The 16,750-nt window shown below is 37.3% G+C and overlaps 1 protein-coding gene across 1 annotated transcript in view; it reads left to right on the top strand.

Annotated features, from left to right (window-relative positions):
- Nucleotides 1-16,750, top strand: part of LOC136885511 (intermembrane lipid transfer protein Vps13) — a 1,358,975-nt gene that overhangs the window by 1,253,161 nt on the left and 89,064 nt on the right. The window contains exon 59 of the mRNA XM_067158109.2: nt 6,062-6,179. Coding sequence (XP_067014210.2) covers nt 6,062-6,179 — 118 coding nt within the window. The remainder of the gene's footprint in view (nt 1-6,061; nt 6,180-16,750) is intronic.

Below are 16,750 nucleotides of genomic sequence, written 5' to 3'. Positions count from 1 at the left end.
GTCCTTGGGTAACCTGCAGCTGTTGCAGGAAGATTGTATAAATAATAAATAATAAAATACTGCATTTCAATATATTTATTATAATCATTTTCTGGTGTATTTCTTCAGTGACATCAACATCATGGCATGAAAAAAAACATTAATAATAATAATAATAATAATAATAATAATAATAATAATAATAATAATAATAATAACAACAACAACAACATATTCAAATAGTCTGTTTGTGGGTTACTGTAGTCACGTCCTAGTTCGTGAACCATGGGCAACGGCTGAGTGGCCTAGTAAGTGGTCCTGAGAGTCGGGATACCAGTTGCTATGGAATGGGAGTGGGCATCTCGGACATATTCTGAGTCCTGGCCCTCCTTGTGCTCAGACGGCTAGGACTATACAATTCACCGGTGGTCCATAACCCGTTAGAGGAGAGATCCTCACTTGGACTATGTGCAAGTAGGGTAGCATCCTGCTTCATGAATTTACCGAGCTCAGAACATTTTAAGCAAGCCTCGGACCTATGGGAGTAACGGAGACCCACTCCCATTTGACAGGCGAGGGACTCCTTGGAAACAAGTTGGTGAACGAAATGGAATTTGATGGGGAGCTATCAATATTAATGAGGCTTATGGAAAAAAGAAAGTAGAACTGGCTGAGTCAGCAAATAGGATGCATCTGGATGTGTTAGGAGTAAGTGATATTCGGGTAAGGGGAGATAAAGAGGAAGAGATAGGAGATTATAAAGTGTACTTGACGGGTGTTAGAAAGGGAAGGGCGGAGTCTGGGGTAGGGCTCTGTATCAGGAATACCATTGCACACAACCTAGTTTCTGTTAGGCATGTAAATGAGCGAATGATGGGGGTAGATTTGTCAGTTGGAGGAATTAGGACTAGAATTGTGTCCGTGTATTCACCATGTGAGGGTGCAGATGAGGATGAAGTTGACAAGTTTTATGAAGCATTGAGTGACATCGTGGTCAGGGTCAACAGCAAGGATAGAATAGTGCTAATGGGCGATTTCAATGCGAGAGTTGGGAATAGAACTGACGGATACAAAAGGGTGATTGGTAAATGTGGGGAAGATATGGAAGCTAATGGGAATGGGAAGCGTTTGCTGGACTTCTGTGCTAGTATGGGTTTAGCTGTTATGAATACATTCTTCAAGCGTAAGGCTATTCACCGCTACACATGGGAGGCTAAGGGTACCAGATCCATAATAGACTATATCTTAACAGACTTTGAATTCAGGAAATCTGTTAGGAATGTACGAGTTTTCCGCGGATCTTTCGATGATACAGACCACTATCTGATCTGTAGTGAACTAAGTATCTCTAGGCCTAGGGTAGAGAAAGTGAAATCTGTCTGCAAACGAATAAGGGTAGAAAATCTCCAGGACAAGGAAATTAGACAGAAGTACATGGATATGATTAGTGATAAGTTTCTAACAGTAGACAGTAAGCAGGTTCAGGATATAGAAAGTGAATGAGTAGCATACAGGGATGCTGTAGTAGAAACAGCAAGGGACTGCCTAGGAACAACTGTGTGTAAAGATGGGAAAAGGCAAACATCTTGGTGGAATGATGAAGTGAGAGCAGCTTGTAAACGTAAAAAGAAGGCTTATCAGAAATGGCTCCAAACAAGGACCAAGGCAGACAGGGATTTGTATGTAGATGAAAGAAACAGAGCAAAACAAATAGTTGTTGAATCCAAAAAGAAGTCATGGGATGATTTCGGTAACAACCTGGAAAGGCTAGGTCAAGCAGCAGGGAAACCTTTCTGGACAGTAATAAAGAATCTTAGGAAGGGAGTATCCCTCCTACACATTATTCCATTGATAACAATCTGCGCTTCCTTAAACTTTGCCCGTGCTGCATTTGCCAGGTCCCACACATCCCCAACTATGTTGGTACTTATACCTGCTTGCCTTACGTTGTTAGTACCAACGTGATACACTACCACCTTCTCCTTTCCCTCCTCCTTCTCTTCTACTTTCCTCAACATCTGCTTTAACCTAATTCCTGGATAACACTCTACCGTGGTACCGCTTCCTCCACACACTTTCCCAACATGTCTAACAATGGATTCCCCCATGACCAGGGCCTCAACCCTACCCACCTCATTTGATCCCCTCCCCTCCTGGTCAGTCCTGTCTTTCCTGACAACTGCAGAAGCTACTTCCTCCTTTTTCTCCATCCCATGACCCTGTTCCATCTGGCTTTTCCTACCCACTACTCCAGATTTCCCTTTCCTACCTTTCCCTTTCTCCTACTTCCACACCTCTCAACAACAGTTCCCTGTTCCTCATCTTCTTAGATATCTGGCCGAATAACTTACGTTATTGAATTTAGCATTATTGATAATTTTGTCATCTAAATATAAGTCTGTTAAAATCTCTGAAGCTGGAAAGCCCACGGGCAAACCATTTTATTGGTACATTATGTTATCAGAACTGAAGTAGTTGTTGTGTAACACTAATTTTAAAATGGTAATGAATTTTTTGATTTCTGGTTACTTGATTTCCTAAATTTCTTTAAATTGTTATTAATTATATCTGTTTTGTTTATGGGAATACTTGGGTTCATGTAGACTACATCAAAGGAGTGGAGGGAATGGTATGGTTGGATTTTAATGCCTTTTCTTGATTTTGTCAGTTTTCTTTCTTAGGTCTTCCACTGTAATTTGTAGTTCATCCACATCTTCCTTGATTTCTCCAATCCACTTAATGTTGCATGTACTATTCCATATTTCTATTATTCTCCTGATGATCCTGTTCTCTGTTGTCCTGATTAGATGTCCAAAAAATGAAATGCGTTTCTTCCTGATTGAGCTCATTACTGGTTCTATTTCCTTGTAGACTGTTTCATAAGAAGCTACTCTCCAGTGTCCATCTTTTTGGTATGATTTGTTGATGCATCTTGCAATGATTCTTCTCTCTCTCTTGAGTATTTTGTCTATTTGTGCAGTGTTAGTTGTTTTGAAGATGGTTTTGCTTGCGTATGTTATTTCTGGTTTTATGACTGTTTTGTAATGTTTTAATTTTGTTGCTATTGACAGGCCTTTTTTGTTGCAAGTATTCTTGGTGACATATTGTGCTCTGGTCAAATTATTTATTCTGTTATGCCATGCTGGCTTTTCATTGAGGTTATATGTTATGATTTCTCCCAGATATTTAAATTTATCTACAATTTTGATTTCTTGGTTTCCTATGGCAATTTTGTTTATGAGTGGTGGGTCATTAAACATGATTACTGTCTTTTCAAAAGATATTCCAAGACCAATTTTCTGTGCTATTTCCTGTAGTGATATAACTTGTTGTCTGGTTTCCTGAATATTGTTGGACAAGAGAGCAAGGTCATTGGCAAAACCTAGGCAATTTAAACTTATGTTGTCTTTGGGTCTTCCAATTCGGATGTTCTTTGGGTTACTCTTATACTATTCCATCATTATGTATTCCAAGGCACAGTTGAACAGCAGTGGTGACAAGCAATCTCCTTGTCTTAAGCCTGTTTTTATGATGAATGGCTCAGAGAATTCCCCTCTGAACTTGACTTTTGATTTAGTGTTGGTTAAGGTGAGTTCAATCAATTTGATTAATTTTGGATGGAGCCCGAAATTTCTTAATATTTTCAACATTGAAGGTCTATGGATACAGTCGTAAGCTTTTTTAAAGTCCACGAAGGTTATTGCAAGAGGTTTGTTTTGCTTCTTGTAATATGCTATGGCTAATTTTAAAGTGATGATTTGTTCTGCACAGCTTCTCCAAGGTCTGAAACCTCCTTGGTATTCACCTAATTCTTCCTCTAGTTGCTCTCTGATCCTCCTGTATAGGATTCTGGAGAAAATATTGTATGTGCAGTCTAAGAGAGAGATACCTCTGCAATTATCTGGATTGCTTTTATCTCCTTTTTTGTGGAGTGGGTGGATTATGGCTGTGGTCCAATGTTTGGGGAACTTTTCTGTTATCCAGATTTTTGTTAGGGCCATGTGTAAGGATGTTCGAACTGTATCATTGCGAAAACTTGTTCTTCTCCGCATGCCTTATAATTTTTCAACTCTTCGAGTGCTGTTTCCACCTCTTGGATTGTTGGGGGATTTATGAGTTCAGGCGGGGTTTTGATGGGCGTGTCTGTATTAATTGCTAAAAGTTCCTGGGGTTCTTCACAATTCAAAAGTTTAATGAATGCTTTTGCCATGATTTCGGCATTTTCCTTGTCATTATGTGTCGTTTTTCCATCCTCATTTTTCAGCATTAATGTGGGAGGGGCATATTTTTGTACTTGTCTTCCAAACATTTTGTAAAAGTCTCTGGAATTGATTTTGTGATAGTTTTCTTCTATTGAGTTGATTAGATCTTTCTGTGATTGTCTCTTGGTTTGTCTGATAATTTGTGTGAACTTTTTCTTGATATTTTTGAGGTTGATTGCACTTTGTTCTGTTTTGTGTGTTTGAAATGTTAACCATGCCTGATGTCTTTCTTCATGAATTTCGTCACCTTCTGAGGTCCACTAGGCATGTCTTTTACGTGTGTTCAATGGGGCTAAATTTTCAGCTTGTTGCCTGAGAATTGGAACCAGTTCTTCTAAGTTATCTGTCAGTTTTATGTTCTGTGCGACTTCTCTATATTTATCATTCCTAATTAACTGGCGTGGATCAAAGTTCCTCTTTCGTCTTTTATATTATTGTATAATTCCGTAGTGTTTCACAATAATCTTTTGGCTAGGAAAAAGTCATTCTTTAAGAATCATTATATGAATTGGGAAATTTTATAGAGAGGACTAGGCCATAAAGCTGATAATAGGCGTCATGGGGACTCCAGCTTTGTGGATTTTAGTGAGTGCTTTAGCTTTTGGGAGTCCTGGGTTCATGTTAGTGAGTTTTGAAATTTCTTAATCACTTGATAAAAACTAAATATTTTTGAAAACTTGTATAAGATTGCATTGTATTTTGGAAGTAGGGTCTTTATTAATTATGGTGAATGAATTATCCATGAAGAAATTGTAGGTTTTAGAAATGTAGTCTTCTTTGTTCATCATTACAGTAGTGTTGCCTTCATCGACTGTAGTAATAATGAGGTCCCGATCTTAGATTTTCTTATTGAGGTTTGAATTCTGTTTAGAAGAAATCTTACTGTTTTCTGAGACATTATTTTTCTGCAAATTAATGATAATATGCAATTTCTTTTTGGCTTCTATCATTAAGTGCTGAATTTTTGAGGTTATTCAGTTTCTTATCTAAGAGTTTATTGTTGGTGTCCTAAAGTAGTTTGCAATTTCTGACTAACATATAGCTGGAAGGAGTGCCATAAAAATAAAGCTTAAAATACAGTGCAAAGAAACAGCTGACTTCACCGCAGCACTACGTAACAGAAAGTTACCATGAAGGTAGCCCAGATGGCCTCAAGCCAAGGACAGAGGACGTACTACTGAGCACTTTACTAAGATAATTTTTAACTTTCAAATGTTTAAGGATACAAACAGAATTTTAATATAAATGTTTATACATTTCTAAACTGTTTTCACCAATTCATAATTAATTTTAAAACGAGTGTGATTTAATAGAATTTGGTGATGCTCTTTCAGGCTTGAAAAATGCCATTCTTTATTCAATACAGTAATATGTTTTTATTATTTGTTTAACAATGTGTTTTTTACAGGTGTGTTATAGGCTGTAGTTGTTATATTTAGTGTTTGACAGATTGGAGAACTTAATTTCATCAAAGGGAAAGTATTCTGATTGTTTGGATTTCTTGCGTATGGTATCTAGGATGACTTCATGTACCGATATACATGCCAGCATATTAAAGGAACCATCTGGTAATTGAAAGACAATAAATTTGGAAAAATGAAATTGACATTATGAACGACAGAGAGAACTACATACCCAGAATTTTAATGGCTGGCATCCAGGTATTACTGAATTGATAGCCAGATTGCCATCATCCCTATTAAATTTATTAATATTTTTCCGTATTCAGACAGAAACAAATTGTTTCCATTTCTCTACCCTGTTTAGAATACTTGAGTATATTATTTATGATCATTGAGAATGTTCAATATGATTTTTAGGGTGCCATACAGGGGCCAGGAGAGTTTGCTGAAGGGCTGATGCTAGGAGTGAAGAGCCTGCTGGGGCATACTGTAGGAGGTGCTGCTGGTGCAATGTCTCGCATTACAGGAGCCATGGGTAAGTACAGAAGAATATAAAAATATATTGACCAAGGAAAGGAATAAACAAATATATCCCTTGTTTATTATTTTACTGTATGGAAGTAAAAACAGGGTGGACTCAGGATATCTTATTCATAAATAACAAACATGAAATTAGCAAGAATAATTGCTGGTACAAACTGATGGGAACATTACAAGTAGCAGGAAGGTACTTGAAATAAGGAGATGATTACGCGTGGCCTTCAGAGAGGCTCTTGGTACAGGTCTTTCGAGTTGGCACCCATGAATGACTTGTGCATCTTTGAGGATGGGACCCTATATAGGGTGAAATCTAATGTTGAAGATGGTATAAACCCCAGTCCATGAGCCAGAGAGAATAGCCAATTAAGATTACAATACCTAACCCAGCCAGAAATCGAACCTGTGACCCTTGGACCTAAGATCAGCATGCTAACCAGTTAACCACGTAACTGGACAGTTAGGAATAAATTTGATGAATGAAACTGTACGTATAAACCAGCATTGGTGGTGGGGTCATGAGGCGAATGGAGGAGGTTAGATTACTCAGGGGAATAATGAACTTGGAGGATAAGAGAAGCAGATGGAGACCAAGGCGATGATGGTTACACTCAGATTTTAGTGATTTAATGCACAGGTGTGGAATTAAATGACACCATAGATTTGGTTTCAAATAGAAGATTATGTAGGCACTTAGTTAATTCACAGAGGCTTCTAGACTGAATGTTGAAACACTTTGCAGTCTTTAATGATGATGATTAGGGCTAGGATAGATTTTTGTATAATTGAAACATATGCATTTTGCAATATGGGCAGATTGAACACGTGAATTTTTATGTTGCATGTTTGTGCATATTATGACTTTTCTATAATTGCATAATATTTAGAGAATATTGTTATAATTATACATACTGTACTGTAATTGTTTTTATTTTCACAGAAAATGTTTTTAAAATCATTATTAATTACCTTTCTTAAATAATAAAATAAATTACAAACAAATGAAACTAAATCTCATATAGAGCTGTATCTTGAAAATACCATTGGTTGGGGCCAGGGATTTTCCAAACAGGGATTCACCAGACCAGTTATGCCAAAGCAGAGCACTTCTGCTGTGCAGTTGAACTAGCTGAGCTTCGACTGTGAATGCGAGTGATCGGACATTACTTTTTGGTCCCCGTTTTTGTTATTAGTTAAACTCCAGCATTCACTTGTAAAATATGCTGCCATTGAAATTAGAGTTATCTACTCAACTCAGTATGGGCTCGTGTTATTTTGTGTTGCATGTGAAAGTAGCACAACATTTGAAAGCATTAAAACATTTTTTAAATATTTCACTAAACATTATTTAATATCAAGCTTAACAAATGTTTTCCTTAAATCTCCAAGTAGAATCAGTTTGTTTAAACCAATGCTTCCCAGACTTTTTTCAGCCATGGTGCCCTTCATGAAGCAAAATTTTCTCTTGGATCCCCATGAAATGGTTAGTGTAATACCCGAAATGAAACAACTTGTTCAATTTTGGGGCCCCAGTTGTCAACCTTTAATAAGGACTTACGTGAAGCTTTGACGAGTGCTGACATTCCATATTTATTTATTTTAATTTTTTAGCCAATACTACTTTATCAGGTTTATGGAGGTTTTTCTTCTTTTTGTCAGCCCAATACTATTTCATCCTTTCTGAATGTAATTTTCTTTCTGCTTCTGGAATCACTCTTCCTATTCTCTGCTTGTTGATTTTTGTCTGTAGTCTACTGTGTTTATCTTTCAATATCTTGAGTGTATTTGTTTAGTAATTTAAATCTTCTGTTGCAATATGTAACTGTGAACCATCTAATATTATTCTTTCTCTTACTCTTCCATGATTTTTCTACTGATTCTATTTTCTGGTGACCATATTAGATGTCCTAAGAATGATATTTGTTTCTTTTTCATTGTGCTAGTCACAGGTTCTATTTCTTTATAAACTGTTTTATGGAAGCTAGTCTCCAGACTCTTGTTTACCTGATAAATTTTATCTAAACAGGTTCTCACTGTTCTCCTTTCTAACTTGAGTACTCTATCTATTGCAACTGTGTTTGCTGTTTTGAATAATGTTTCACATGCATATGTAATTTGTGGCTGGGTGACTGTTTTGTAGTGTTTCAATTTGGTTGCTATCGAGAGACACTTTTTATTATATGTATTCTTGGTAATATGCTGTCCTGTAACCAGTTTATCTATTCTATTTTGCCATGCTAGTTTCTTGTTCAGGTTATATGTGATTATTTCACCTAAACATTTAAATTTTTCTACAATTTTTATTTCTTGGTCTCCCAGCTTAATTTTGTTTGCAAGTGGAAGTTGAAATTTTCAAACCAATATTTTGAGCTATTTCCTGTAAAGATTTTATTTGTTGTTTTGTTTCCTGAATATCATTGGCCAGAAGAGCTAGATCAACAGCACATCCTAAACAGTTCAAGTGTATGTTATCCTTCTGGGTCCCAATTTTTATATTTTTTGAGTTTTTCTTGTACCATTCCCTCATAACATACTCTAGTGCACAGTTAAAAAGAAGAGGTGACAATCTGTCACCCTGTCTTAAACCAGTTGTTGCCAACAATGGTTCAGAAAATTCTCCTCTGGGCTTAATTTTAGAAATTGTATTAAGTAGAGTAAGTTCAATCAATTTGATTAGCTTTGGGTGAAGTCTGAAATGTCTTAAAATTTTCAATAATGATGGTCTGTGGATGGAGTCGTAAGCTTTCTTGAAATCTATAAACGTTATTGAAAGGGGCTTGTTTCGTTTTCTGTAATATGCCATGACTAGCTTCAAAGTTATTGTTTGTTCAGAACAGTTTCTCCAAGGTCTGAAGCCTCCCTAGTATTCACCTAACTCTTAATCAAGTTGTTCTTTAATCTGATTATATAGTATCTTAGAGAAAATCTTACAAGTGCAGTCGAGGATGGAAATACCTCTATAGTTGTCTGTTGTGACATTCCGTATTATAAATTAGAGCATCCTAAATTATGTACATTGTTAGAAACACATATAAAACGGACTATACCCAGCTCGATAGCTGCAGTCGCTTAAGTGTGACCAGAATCCAGTATTCAGGAGTTAGTGGGTTCGAACCCCACTGTCGGCAGTCCTGAAGATGGTTTTTCTGTAGTTTACCATTTTCAAACCAGACAAATGATGGGACTGTACCTTAATTAAGGCAACGGCCTTAAAATTACACTTCGACACAACTGCAATAATCTCAATGCAAGTATGCTGAGTAGCATACTTTGTTTGTACACAATTTTCCTGTCACAAACGCCATTTTGAAGTAGAACGCAGCAATGTAGTTAAAATAATAAAGACACCACTACTATCACTGACTACATTTATATATAATATATTCTCACTCAACGTAATTATAAGATAACACTTGAAAAATATCTATATAAAAATTTACAATAGCTTGCTACATCAACAGCTGACTGTTAGCACATCACTCCATCAAACCATGATTGATCTCTGTACATAGTATTAACAACACAGGGCCATAACATCTGGCTGCTAATCCGCCATCATCGTGATATCAGAACAGCTGAGCTACAATAACATCACCAACTGACATCTCTGTACAACTCCCTTATATATACTGACTAAGATTTTAGATAATTCTGTTTTCTTACAATATAGTATAACCATCAGATGCTGGAAATCTCCTTCATTAGTACCTGTCCTGTAGAATCGTCTTGAGATGAGCTTGTCACTATTGCATAAAAACTAAAGATATGTATACCCATCTAGAATATTATGCAACATGTCCTTGGTACATGAAGATTCCAGAGCTCACTTATATTTTTTTTAACACACGCTCTCTCTCTCTCTCTCTCTCTCTCTCTCTCTCTCTCTCTCTCTCTCTCTCTCTCTCTCTCTCTTGGGGGGGGGAGGGGAAACACACAAGGTTATGGTCATTTACAACCAATAAATGTAACATAACCTATAATACTCGAGTTAAATACACATGATTAAACTTAGGTACTTAACCTAGCCTGTAATTTATGAATAATTATTTTCAGCTGTAGGCTACATATAACCTAACTTTTGTCAGCACCAGTATGCCAAAATTCTACTCATGCTCTAAATGAAACACAGTGTATTGTAACAGGTTATTTGAGACCAACCCATGTTCATAATATTTATGATCTGATGAGCAAGCACCTCCCGGCCTTAGACAAAGAATGGCAGAAGAATTTGAGAAGAAGTAGGGAAACTAACCTTGTCACTCCATATTGAGATGTGAACCTCTACGCTCAAGAAAGAGCTTTTTATGAACGATACAGCCAATTTTGTCATCACCTGGAATTCATGAAATAGACTCGTGGTGCAGTTTTGTGCATTAGGATCACTCAAGGAATTTCAAAGAGGAACTTACTGCTGGTTATTTTGGCATATTTGCAAGTTTTATTTGTTTCAAGAAATAATATGCCCATAAGAAATAAAGGCGATTCATACCTTTTGAAATTGAATTGTTAAGTTTTATAGTGCATATAAATGCATATATATGAAATACACACATATTCTTGAAAAATGCATATAAATGCATAACTACAGTTTTTATTATATTTTGTACAAAATAACATAACTTATAATATTGCATACTGATATTCAAATCTGTACAGTGCAAAGAAATGAATACATAAAAATTCCGTTCACTGGTGGAAGCCTTCACAATGCATTGCTGTTGACAGTTGATAGTATTAACAAGAACTTCACAATGTGTATTTTTCTTTCCCTGGTGTTTCGGTATTCAATTTAGATGTTGGAACCATAGAAAAAATAATGTTTTACGAGACCTGAAGTAGCAAAGAGAAAAGATCCTTCCTTGATACTTGGCAGGGACCAACCTACCTGCCCCAGAAAGTATTTTTACTTTATTACAGTCCCTAATAATTAAAATAATAATAATAATAATAATAATAATAATAATAATAATAATAATAATAAGTACATGAAATACATAATTGTGGATATATACACAATAATATTTCAACAATAATTTTTTTAAACTTTGCTCCAACTCGAAAGTCTAAGGTGTAAGATATAAGACTTCGTCCAGTGAAGCATTATCAGGGAACATGCCCATAATGCTGGCAGCATTTCCTCGTTGGATAGCAATTCCTATCTGCTGCCTCGGGAATTCTGTTGAAGAGGAGTCTCCAGTGATTGCTGTTAGCTGTTTGCCAATATCTGAAATCAGACTTTTAGCCTCTTGACACCACGTCCCCATCGTTTCGACTGCTAATACCACGAAGATGTACTTGTCCGTTACTGCTCTGTATTTTGCCCTTTTATTGCGCATGGCCATTTCTGCAGCAGAACCAGCAGCCTTGCCAGTGTGAGGCAAATGCGATGTTGCTAATGTATCCACACATGTGGCATCCCACAGGAGAGATCTGCCTTTGTTCCATGGGACTAAAGTAAGACCATCAGGGTGTTTTCCGTCTGTGCGACTAATTCCACTCGGTTCTGGGACAGAAGGGACATCGATAGATGTAAAAGTTCTTTTGATAATGTCATTAATTGAACAGTGTCTTGAAAATCGGCCAGCACTCTTAGGGCAACTTAAAGCTTGGCGGCCATAGACGTCGACTTCTGCTCCACATATGCACTTACATGACTGGCATATTTCGCAACCAAGACGTAAGCCGATTGCAATTTTGAATGACATGTTATCCATAAGTGTGCCCACATTGGGTGACGGAAAAGCCTTAAGCCATGAGCCTTTTTCCTTTTCTTGGATAGCAAGATGTCGTGCTCGATCAATTTCGGTTGGACATGACAAAACCAAAAATCGAAAATTTGATGGGTGTTTATCATATCCCAACTTCTTTGTGAATCCAGGGATTGTGGAAGTCTCAAGTTATTGGTCATGATATTCCATTGATATCTTGCATCAACCAGATGGCATATCTCGATATTATCACCATAATCAGAGAACAGAGACTTGATAAAGTCAGATACTCCATGAGCGGAAGCAAGAAAAGCAGGAATGGAAATATCACTCTACTTATATTGAAGAATTAAAATAGAAACAGCCTGAAACTAAATAATGCCACCATTTTCTTTGTTCCTATGGTCTTGTCACTAGCAGGACCTAACCAATCCAGATCAATTGTCTTCTCCAGACCAATATTTTCTGGCTCTAACCTATCCTTACCGTTCATGTTTCATGTTATTCAGTATCTGTGGGTAATGCACCGTCGTTGGCAAGCCTGTTTAGTGCATTGTGAGCTCACCAGAGCCCCTGCTATATTGGATCTATAACCTATACTTTCATTTCTTCATTGTATGAAGACCAACAACCTCTACAAATCATGCCAAGATAAAAACAGGTAAAAATATTCTGCTTCAGCAGTTGATATTTGAAGAACCAACCTTATACCATGACGAATATAAGACCAAGTGTGAGGACTCAGTCATTATAGCATGGTAATTTGTGGTCCCGCCACTGCAAGCACTGCAAGCGATTATATCCAACTCATACTCCAGTATTTCCAACTAGCCGGGTATAGAAAAGTGCGGGAGACGTTACTTTGCGCGATATTTCAGTGAATAAGTTGAATTTTCTTTGCTTTCAGTTCCTTAACTCAGTTCATTGTGTGTTGTGTACTTCAAGCATGTATCTTATGTGACTTGATTAATTTAATATTTCAGTATGCCGTACTGTTTTGTGTTTGGCTGTAAGTCAGACTATGGTAGAGTAGTTGATTATATGCACTGATGTAGGTATGTCTTAATTGCGACAATGAGGTAGGACAGGTAGGATTGCGAGGGAAACGACCGTGACCTTAATGGAGGTATAGTGTATATTGTGTACAAATCGTAAACCAAGGAAGACCACCGTTCAGTTCTGATAACGGTTGAGTTCGAACCCACTGACTCCCGAATGCAACCTGGCAGCTACGCAATGCAATCCGCGAAGCCAACTCGCTCAATCGAGGATACTAGTACTATTAAAAATTAAATAATTGAAGTTCAACCAATTCAATACATAAAAGAAAGAAATGTAGTAATTACATTCTTATTTAAATGGGACCGGTTTCGACCCTAGTCCAGGTCATCGTCAGCCGTAAAAACAAGTAGGCAAAATCACACAATGTTTATGAATATTGGAGAAATGGGTCAGTTTCACACTCTGTCAGGCACAAAGTCACAACACTATCAAATAATATATGAAGATTATAAATAAACTTGAAGTCGCAGACGAATAGATTTGTAGAAGCAAACCGCCAGTTCCCGGTGATCAGCGCGGCACATTCAAGGTCATGCGCTGCGGTCTCGAACGCCAAAGTAGAGTGGAGAATGTCTTGAAGGTCCAATAGTTGTCTCGGTTGCGGGAAGTTAAGTACGTACATAAAAAATATACGACGCAAATCAGTATAATTGAATGAGAACTCGTGCTCCTGCTAAAGAGCAATGTGCAATGTGTAAATGGCTTCCTATGGCCTCAGTTTGAATAGCTTATGTGTTTCTGACAATGTACTGGAGAGGGCAGCACTGTGTGATATAAACACGGAAGATCATTCCTTTTGCGAGACGAGAAGTATTATCTCTCTAAAGGGTATCCTTGCTTTGTTTATGACAGATGAATTAATAATGGAGCCCACACAGAGCAGAGCTGCATTCCTATCTTATAAATGGGCGTTTAATATAATCAAACCTTGCTCATATTAACAGCATCTTATTATTTTGATTATTCATATCGCAGGTACGTTAATTCTTGTTTAACTTTGGTTCTGCAGTTCTTTAGTATTACTATTGGCCCTATTGATTACGGCTGATCGATAACTGAGTCTCTAATTGATTCTATTTATGTGCACTGCATCGTATGGTATTTTGCCATCAAATATATCTGTGCTCCCCGTGTCGACTGGAAGCTCCATTCTCGTCGTATGGGGCACGCGACATGGTGGTTTTGAGTACGGGATTCTTCCGATCTCATTGTTATGTTGTTTGCATCGTGCACACTGCTGTCTGGTGTACGAGAGAACTGCAGTTCGTGACCAGGTGAGACACCCTTTATGGATTGGTGTTGGACTTTATTAATTGGAGCGATCGCTCGTATTGCCTGTCGTACTGGCATATGTGTGAGAGTACAGGAGTGTGTGTGAGTGAGGGGAGCGGAAAGATGATGTACCGGTCAGTTCTATTTTCGTTTTTAATTTAGTTTCTGTACCTTATTTTTGTTCTCGGTACAGTATCACTTATTTTTGTCTTGGTCTCTGTCTCGGGCACTTGCTTGCTCGTGAGGCAGCCATGTTTGTTTACTTTCATTCTTGTGGGCGATGCACGTGCCTGTGTTTTCTCCTTTTATTTTAAATACACTTCTTTGGTCCAGAGACATTCCTCTCTCTGGCGTGATATTGTCTTTCATATTTGTTTTACCTGCCTTTTCTTCTCCATGATGCGGAGAGGCTTTTTCGTAGAGATATGGCTATTGTTGTTGTGTGGATAATGAACAAAAAGAATATATGGTTAAAAGAAGTCGATCCATAAAAGGAACGACCTAACTGGGCCGTGTGAGCTGTACTAATACCTGCACATGATGTAACGAGGTTATATTTGAGGTGGCGAGCTTCTGACAATAGTTATCTCTATCTTGGAGTGTAATAACGCCGCTCTCACACTATAATGTTTTGACATCCATTGAACGAGGTATGCTTATGTTACAATTCTTTTCCCTTTTTAAGTTATTGACATCACTATTTTGTTTATCTGTTTCAATTTTACTTTATCAATAAATCCCCATTTATTTTTATTTGGATTTTATTGCTGTTTCGTGTACATATTTTAGTAAGTAGTTAATTTTAATATATGTTCATATTGATAGTTTAGTAATTTCATGTCCGGGATATGCAGAAAACAAAAGCAACAAACTTTATACATGAATTGCAGATGTCTTCAGAGCATTAATTAGCAGATTAAAATTTACTACCCGTTATTAAAAGTGTAAAATGGAATGTTTGCCATGAATTGAGGCACTGCCCATTGTTGAAGAATATTGGACCCTGAATGATCTCAACATTGGAGGACAACTTAAGCAGTGAAAATGATTTATTCTAATGCAGTACTTTTAGAGTCTGTATTGAATATATTCAGAAGAAGAATTGGTAAACAAAGGCTCTAAGTATTTCCGATAGTTCTAAATAGCTCCCCACCCCCCCATGGCGCAACAGCCCTGAAGGGCAATGGCCTACCAAGCGAGCGCTGCTCAGCCCGAAGGCCTGCAGATTACGAGATGTCGGTGGTCAGCATGATGGATCCTCTCGGCTGTTATTCTTGGCTTTCTAGACCGGACCCGCCATCTCACCATCAGATAGCTCCTCAATTGTAAGCACATAGGCTGATTGGACCTCGAACCAGCCCTCAAATGCAGGTAAAAATCCCTAACCTGGCCAGGAATCAAACCCAGGGCCTCCGAATAAGAGGCAGGCACACTACCCCTACACTGCGGGGCCAGCATAGTTCTAAATAGGCTATTATTAACTAGTAATAATAATAATAATAATAATAATAATAATAATAATGATAATAATAATAATGATAATAATAATAATAATAATAATAATAATAATAATTGTTACGGAGTTATCCATGGTAGTTAGAGTTGAAAGAAGGTGCGGGCGGGAATAGGTCTCAACTTACGAAATTAAAGTTAATTTAAAACTTTAACGAAGGTTATATTTTCTTTTCAAAATCAACAAATGACAACAAATAACAAAAATGTAACAGGTACCAAGTAGCAGGTTAACAATTTAAGAATTTACAGAGCCCCAAGATTAATTTATGAGCTCTCAGCTCACCACCACAATAGTTACAGGGCAGAAAACCCCTAAGTACAAGGAGCACTTGCTCCTAATTACAATGTTAAGATGAAAAGAGCAGACCCGCTCTCAATTTTACCAGCCTATCAAAGGCTACAACAACCTTCATTTCTAACTGCCCTTAAGGCACACATACAGTGAAACGGGGGTATCTTGTACCCAACCTACAGGGCCTTAACATGAAGAACACAAACACTGGGTTAATTAAATGGCCCAACAAACCAACTTGACTGGAGGCGTAGCTTGTACTCCTACATGAAACTTCTTAACCCTCTTGGAGCCAAGAGCCGATCTAGTCGGCCGCTCCCCATCAGCTGGAAGAGGCCAGAGCTCCGCCTCCACTCTACTACTGTAAAGTGCCAGGCCATTTTCAGTGGAAATACATGTATTTTAAAATTCGCGTATATCTACCGGTGTATAGCAAATACCGGCATGAAATTTTCTACATATCGACTACGCAGAATAAGAAACTGGTTTGGAGTGATATAAAGAGTCAAAAACGTTTTATTGTTGATTTATAGTTGTCGAAAACGTTTATTTTTAGGAAGAGAAAAATATTTTCGCACTTTCTCTCTCAATATCTACTTTGAAAAAATAATTTACGATACAAAAGAGTATACGTAATTATGTATAATGTATTTCTAAATACAATTCTATACAATAACTAATTTGAACGAGAAAAATAAAAACGTAAAAAATAAAAATTCA

Source organism: Anabrus simplex, chromosome 1 (genome assembly GCF_040414725.1).
Source record: "Anabrus simplex isolate iqAnaSimp1 chromosome 1, ASM4041472v1, whole genome shotgun sequence".
NCBI lineage: Eukaryota > Metazoa > Arthropoda > Insecta > Orthoptera > Tettigoniidae > Anabrus > Anabrus simplex.
Note: the sequence above shows the minus strand (reverse complement) of the source record. Positions and strands in the feature narration are given on the sequence as shown.